Source organism: Lolium rigidum, chromosome 7 (assembly GCF_022539505.1).
Source record: "Lolium rigidum isolate FL_2022 chromosome 7, APGP_CSIRO_Lrig_0.1, whole genome shotgun sequence".
Taxonomy (NCBI): domain Eukaryota; kingdom Viridiplantae; phylum Streptophyta; class Magnoliopsida; order Poales; family Poaceae; genus Lolium; species Lolium rigidum.
In genome coordinates, this window is record NC_061514.1 from 278,136,077 (window position 1) to 278,143,468 (window position 7,392).

The 7,392-nt window shown below is 47.9% G+C and overlaps 1 protein-coding gene across 1 annotated transcript; it reads right to left on the reverse strand.

Moving 5' to 3' along the window:
- Positions 1-4,068: 4,068 nt before the first annotated feature.
- LOC124675420 (trehalose 6-phosphate phosphatase RA3-like) lies at positions 4,069-6,721 on the reverse strand. Its single transcript, XM_047211497.1, has 10 exons — positions 6,476-6,721; positions 6,260-6,400; positions 6,092-6,163; positions 5,627-5,722; positions 5,419-5,472; positions 5,140-5,241; positions 4,913-5,060; positions 4,673-4,743; positions 4,451-4,543; positions 4,069-4,140 (listed from the first exon to the last, which is right to left on the reverse strand). Exons 1-10 carry the CDS (start codon positions 6,719-6,721, stop codon positions 4,090-4,092), a joined length of 1,074 nt encoding a protein of 357 aa, XP_047067453.1. The 3' UTR covers positions 4,069-4,089.
- Between the last annotated feature and the right edge of the window lie 671 nt (positions 6,722-7,392).

A 7,392-nucleotide genomic window follows, 5' to 3' on the forward strand; every position in this document is an offset into this window, starting at 1 on the left:
CGGTTTGTATACTCCTTTACCGGCACCTACTACACCATGGGAAGACATTAGTATGGATTTTGTGTTGGGTTTGCCGCGTACTAAAAGAGGCCGTGATTCTATATTTGTGGTAGTGGATAAATTTTCTAAGATGTCACACTTTATTGCCTACCACAAGAGCGACGATGCGTCGCATATTGCTAACCTGTTTTTCAGGGAGATTGTACGACTACATGGAGTCCCGAAGACTATTGTTTCTGATCGTGATGTGAAGTTCATGAGCTACTTCTGGAAGAAACTTTGGGAAAAAGCTAGGGACAAAGCTACTTTTCAGTACTACTTGTCATTCCCAAACTGATTGTCAAACTGAGGTGGTGAATCGAAACTTGTCACAACTGTTGAGATCCATGATCAAGAAGAACTTGAAGGAGTGGGAAGAGTGTTTGCCGCATGTGGAGTTTGCTTACAACAGGGCGGTACGTTCTACCACAGAGCTGTGTCCTTTTGAGGTGGTGTATGGTTTCAAACCCATTACTCCACTTGACTTGTTGCCTTTGCCCATACATGAGAGAGTTAATATGGAGGCATCCCAGAGGGCAGATTTTGTGCGAAAGATTCATGTGAAGACTAAAGAGTTGATAGAGAAGAAAGACAAGAGCAATGATGCAAGAGTGAATAAGAAGCGCAAGGAGATATTGTTCAAGTCTGGTGATATGGTCTGGGTACATTTTCGCAAGGATAGGTTCCCGAAGCTGTGAAAGTCCAAGTTGCTTCCTCGTGGTGCTGGTCCTTACAAAGTGCTTGCCAAGATCAATGATAATGCATACTCGATAGATCTTCCACTTGATGAGTTTGGTGTGAGTAATTCTTTCAATGTTGCTGATTTGACACCATATGACGGAAAAGACCTTCGAGCGTCGAGGTCGACGCCTTTTGAAGTGGGGGGAGATGATGAGGACATCCCTACTACACTACTATCTCTGTCATTGCAAGATAAAGATGAAGCTGCTGTGAAGCTCAAGTCCAATGAAGTTAGGATTGGACCTATTACAAGGGCTCGTGCGAAGCTACTTAAACAACAGGTGAACTTGGTCCTAAATGATACTTTGATTGATGTTATACTGCCTAAGTCCTGTTATTTATGTATGATCAGGTATGAAGAGGGAGCAAGCATCGCACGAGGAGAAGAGGAGCAGCTGGACGTGAAGATGGACGTGAAGCTCGACATGGAGCTGGACATGGAGACACCCTATGGACGCGCGAGGGAGGAGCAGGAGGCATGCGCGAGAGGAGACGTCACAGTCTAGGCCGGCCCAGCACCCAGTCAGACCGGCCGCCACGCCGGCACGCCCGGTCCCTGGCCCGGTCCAACCGGGCGGTACGCCGGATCCACCCCGGTGCCAACCGGACGATACGCTAATGACAACCGGGAGGTGTACTGCAGGACAATTTCCGCACCCGGTCAGCACCCGGCGCCAGGCCCGTTTTGAACCGGACTGGCCCGGTCCCAGGCCCGGTCGACCGGCCCCCAGGCCGGTCGAGTCCGAGTCTGTCTCGACCAGATCTCGGTCTGGGTCGGTTATTTTTGTATCTTTTCGACCCCTGGTCGTCCTGAACGCCTATATAAGTGCCCAGGACGCCCCCATAATAGCTTTAGACCACGTTTAAGATAAACCATAGTTCATAGTTGATTGCTTTGCAACTCTATTGAATCCCTACACCATATTGCCTTGATTTGGTGTAAATCTGAAAGTCTTGTGTGATATGCTGTTTCATTGGGAATTAGAAGGTTGCAACCTATCGCTTCGTGGTCGGCGGCTACGTGCGCAAGTGTGTGTAGTTGCGAATATCTTGCAGGGTTGAGAGCTGTTGCATTGGCGACAGGAACCAATCGAGAGATTTCGTTGCGTCATACAAGTTATCATCCACTCTTCATCAAGTTATCTCCGTTGTGTTCATACCGTGATCATCATCACCACCGTTGCTTACTGAGAAGATCGGGCCACCCCTTATCAACTTTGATCAGCCACGAGCAGAACTAACATCATTGTACCTTCGTATCGTAGGATCACCCAAAGGACGCGGAGTTTCTGAATGTGCCCATTGGCAACTACGAAGAGATGCACACCATCTTCTCCTTCGGCCTCGCCACCGGCAAGTACGCCATGGGATCCAGTGAGCCCCTAGGCTCGGCTGCAGCAAATCCTGCACCTAAGGATGCGAAAACCCAGGAGTACGACACGGTCAACCTCGATGTTGAGAAGGCCGCCGACGCGCCTGAGAAGGTGAACGACGGCAAGAGGAAGAGAAGCACCTTCGCCGACGACGAGCTGGTGGCCTTCACCGACATGACTGTTGCTGTGAAGGACGTCGCACAGTCCATCAGGGACAACAAGCCCACGTACATGCACCCTGACCTGTAAAATGCGGTGATGGACATGCTTGGCTTCACCGAGGATGATCTCAGGCCGCCCTCAGCCACCTCGTTGACCACAAAGCCCAGGGTTCTAGCTTCGTCGGCATGATCGAGCCACACCGCGTCCTCTGGCTGAGGAACTACCTTGGCAAGTACCACACCAATGTGTAGTGGTGCCCTTGAGGGGGTGGTTCAGGGATGCATGCATGGAGCTGATGACGATGATGATGATGATGACGATAATGTAAATTTTGGCAGTAGCTAGGATGAAAAATATTTGATGGCCCCCCTTTTGTAACTATGTTGAGGTGGTATATACTAACCCCTCAGGTGATGGTGAACTTGCGGTGTTAGGATGACACCCATTTTTGTTGTGGTGGTAGGATGACACCATGGTAGTGTAGGATGAACTTGTGATCCACTTTTGGAATGATCATGCATGCCCCTGTTAGTTTATCATTTGACGTCAACACTTATGTTGTTCTATTGCTCTTTTCTGAATTGCTTCATGGTTGTGATCGATAACTTCTTCTTCTTATGCCATGCTAGCGGTATGTGGTGTTCCGCGGATGGGTTCGAGGAATCTACAGCTCATGAAGAGTCTATCAAGATCGGGTCAATGGCTACTCCAACAACAGCTACCAAGGGTATGAAACATTGGAGGAGGCACAACAAGAATACCTCAGCTTCCTGGAAGAGGAGCTCCTAGAAGATCAGGCCATCGATAAGGCAGTGCCATTAGGACAGCTGCCGCCGGAAGAAGTACATGCTCTACAAGGAGCACCGCCGGAGGTACATCCCAGCCGGGTCAAAGATTACATCATCGCCTTCCTCATCGTGGTGATCGTGAGGATCTTGTTCTTCTGAGTGGTCTCTGATCGTATGTAAGATGTTATGGCATGATAATCTCACCCTATTTGAATTGTGGTAAGGATATGAAACTGTGATTTGAGCAACCAAACAGCAGATTCTTGTTTTCCTGCTTGCAAGTTGGGCTGGAAACGGGCAACCAAACAATGGGGCCTAGGTTCCTTCTCCGGCGCGCAAAAGGCCGCACAGGCTACCAAACGACCCGGCTTTCATGGTCCATGGCCCGTTCCCGGCGCGCAGGTGAGCCCATCTCGCTGGCGCAGGCATGCAGGAAATCAGTGCACGCAACCAAACGCGTCCCTATCAACTGTTGGTGCGTTTAAGCCATATGCATAGTAGGAGTAGATCACTTTTGGTTGCCCTCCAATTTCAGTTTCCATGCGTTTCCATCAAGCATATATTCTACACAGTGATGATGATCATATACTAGCATAATCACATATATTCTACACGGTGATGATGATCATATACTAGCATAATCACAATAACTTAAAGTTCGTAAGATGAATAACATAGCAAGTTGATGAGCACGCAAAAGAAGGATTTAGAGTGCAGGTGAGATAAAAGGAGGGCTACTTTGTCACTCCCATTTCTGTCATAGCTAGGAAAGGCTAATTACAAGACCTCGCCAGAAGGATACAATAATAGAAACCTTCGGAGGCAAGGCCTAGGGTCACCGCCCGCCCAACACACACGCACATGCAATCTTCTACTAATTCACACAAGAGCAAAAACGCGAAGTCCATAAAAAGAGAAGCTTGATCAAGCTTAATTATATTGCTTGCTGTCCATTTCGAGCTATCAGATGGTTGATGATGCATGAATTATCCCTTTGTCCCGTTGCTCTTCACCAGCTTACGCAGGAAGTCTTTCACCTGCATGTGACACAGCACAATGAACGATCAAGGTTATTATATATGGCAAAAAATACATGGTCTCAAAATCAATGACTAGATGAAAAGTGACACCTAAATTTCCACGGCTTTATTTTCTCCAAATAATCAGCTTTATGGGGAATCAGTTCTAGAGCATGTACGTGGCATGCACCTATATCTACTATCTGTACTGCTCCCACAGTGACTATAACCTCCATTTGCTTTACGATCCATGGTAGCTAGACTAGACACTCCACAAGAATAGGCCATATATCGTGCTAAGCATATATTTGTGTTTATAGTTGCATACCTCAGCAGGCTCACGCAGAGAGTAGGATGCAGTGGTCTCCTTTGGAAACTTGGTCACAAGGATCCCGATACCCTGTCCCATGTTGCGCAGCACCTATAGTTTTATTTGTGACAAAAGGGTAAAGGCATCAGTTCATGGCTCAAACATCTACTTTTCTTCTCCGGTAGCATCAGTCCAAAAGCAGAGTTGATTTATGTGTGCAGCGTGCACTAGACGTCGTACCTTGAACGCATCCTCGTCGGTGCGGTCATCTCCGATGTATATTGGAAAAACATCGTCACGCCCGGCATAGCCTTTTAAAAAATCATCCAACAAATATGTTGTTAGGACCTCAACTTAATGACAACAATAACAGTAAAATAGTGCATATTTTGTCAACAAAATAAAGTAATGCATAGCAAGTAACGGAAGATGGACTACTCCATTTTTTGCGCATGTGTGTGATGAAACACATGTACTCACCAAGAGACTCGAGCAAGAACTCGAGGGCGTTTCCCTTGTCCCACTTGATGGAGGGCCGGATCTCCAGGACCTTCCTCCCCTTGGTGAGGCGGAGGTCCGGGTAGCCCTCAAGCACCGCCCTCACCTGCTCGCCCAGATCATCCCATTCCTACATGCATAAGCCAAAGTTAGTTAGGCACTTAAAACATGTACTCCACATTTGAGTTTTCGGTTTGTAATAATTTCACCTCCTCGTGGACACAGCGGAAGTGAACGGAGAGGCAGAACTTGTTGTTCTCCACCATGGCGCCTGGGATGGATTCCATCTTGGCCGTCAGTGTCTCATACACCTGAACATATATGGCAGGGAAACTTGTCAGCAAATCGTATAGCAGTATGCTGCTTTCAGTATTTCAGTCCCTTTTTTAGGTACTCTAGAAGTAGTGTGTGGACTAATTTGCAAGAAGTGCGCTGATTCAAGTTTGATTAATTCTCAGGCAGATAAATAATGATCTCATGCAGCTTACCTCCTGAATGACAGGCAAGAACTCCGTCGCCGGCTGGCATAGAACTTCGTCAGCCTGTGTAGACAAAATCAAACAACCACTAAATCAAGGCACTACCTGATTACTACATACAAAAATGTGTGCAAATCATGACCAAGGAAAAGTCTCTTTCACGAAGAGAAGTGCGAACCGTGGAGAGATAAAAGAGATGGTGACTAACCGAACTGACCTTTGCCTTGTGGTTGGATACTGTGGTGGGGCCCTTGATGTCCATGCCATGGCTCCCGGCGTAGTACAGCTCCTCCAGCTTCACAAAATTAAGCACCTGCGTGTGTAACCATGGCTATAATTTCTGTGTATTTAGGAAGAAATAAGCTAGAGAAGAGGCACATTTAAACTGCTACGTGTATTCATTTGAAGGGAGAAATAAAACAAGAGGCGCATTTAAAGCACTAAAAAAAGAAGAACAGGCAAAGGGTCCTGTAGCTCTTTGCATGTACTGTTTTGCCATGTCATTTGGAAGGTAAAATAAAATCACGCGGAAATATTGCAAAAGGGAAACCTAGAAGATTCCTTTTACAGCTCCATGTTTTAACAAGTAAAAATGGCTTCTTTTACAGCACCAACAAAGCAACAACAAAAATGTAAAAGCAGCAGCAAGAAACCAAGAAGAAAGAGTGTCAGTAGAATGTACCTTGTCTCTACCTCTCCCACTCACGATGGCGGTCGGGAAATGCTGGGCCACGCTCCTCACCGCGTCCCTCATCTGCAAGCGATGCGTCAACTCAAAAAATTAACCACGCGGTAAAATTTAATAACATGACGGCGCTGTGAACAGAGCAGATAGCACAAAGAAACTGACGTCTTCGGTCATGACGGCGCTGTCGGGGTCATCCACGATCGGCGACAGTGTGCCGTCGTAGTCCAGGAACATCACGATCTCCTTCCCCTCCGCCGCCGCCAGCACGTCCTCTAACTGCTCTAATGCCGAAGGGTGCTTCTCCTGCGATTCAGGCCGCGGTTAGTTCTTAGTTTTTAAAAGGAGATCGCAGACATGGATCGTTGCATCTCAACTTACCATCCAGTCCTCGTGGTCGGCGCCGGCGGCGAACTTGGCATGGCGCGGCGAGGAGGCCTTCATGGAGTCCAGCAGGGACCCGGCCAGGAGCACCCCGGAGGCGGCCAGGTCCATGCGGCCCAGGGCGGCCTTCCTGCAGTCCCGCGCCCTCCGCGGCGGAAACGCTGAGAAATGGCGACCCACCTGCGCCGGCGGCGGCACGGCGGTGACCGCGTCCTCGGCAGCGAAGGCGGCGTGGTTCGTCATGGCACAGGGGAGAGAGGGAAGGGCGGCGGGAGGAAAGAAACAAGATGCGTGGAGAACTACAACGGGGAGCAAAGAAAGAGAGAGAGGGAGGTGCACGATGCCGATGGTTTGGGGAGTGTGGAGGAAAGAAAGAGGAAGGTGGTTTGATGGTTGTGGACGGTGGAGGCCATTGCTATATATAGAGAGTGTGAGGGCTGGCCCACCTCTGCTAATTTCTGATGTGGACTGTCAAATTTTGGTTCCATGAAAATGCCTTGGGCGCTTGGACATTGAAGAAATAGTCAGTTTGTCTCAACAATTCCAATTATTTGCACACCATGCTAATTGTGTTGCACATGACTTTTGTATACTTCTCTAGAGGTTGAATTGTGGTGATTTACTTGTTCCACCATACAAAAACGTGTTGCGATAGGTTTATGTGCTTTTTGCGATAACACCATGTCAGTTCACAAACTGAGATATAATAATGTCATCTATCGGTATCTTTTAAGCGGTGCACGATACTTGGATAAGTTAGTAATGCGTATACGGAGGTACCTTTCACGTGGCGTGCCTACCATTTTTTAGTTTAGTTAAATGTGCAAACAAACTTCTTCTGGGTTTATAGCGCGAAGATATGGTATTTTGGTCTCAATGCCTTATCCTTCTTGGCCACCAGATTTGGCCGCTCG

Coding starts and splice junctions, on each gene's coding strand:
- LOC124675420 (XM_047211497.1), bottom strand. CDS start 6,721: ATGACGAACCACGCCGCCTTCGCTGCCGAGGACGCGGTCACCGCCGTG. Junction 5,242..5,418: donor TCTTGCCTGTCATTCAGGAG/GTAAGCTGCATG, acceptor ATATATGTTCAG/GTGTATGAGACACTGACGGC. Junction 4,744..4,912: donor GTTCTTGCTCGAGTCTCTTG/GTGAGTACATGT, acceptor ATTTTTTAAAAG/GCTATGCCGGGCGTGACGAT.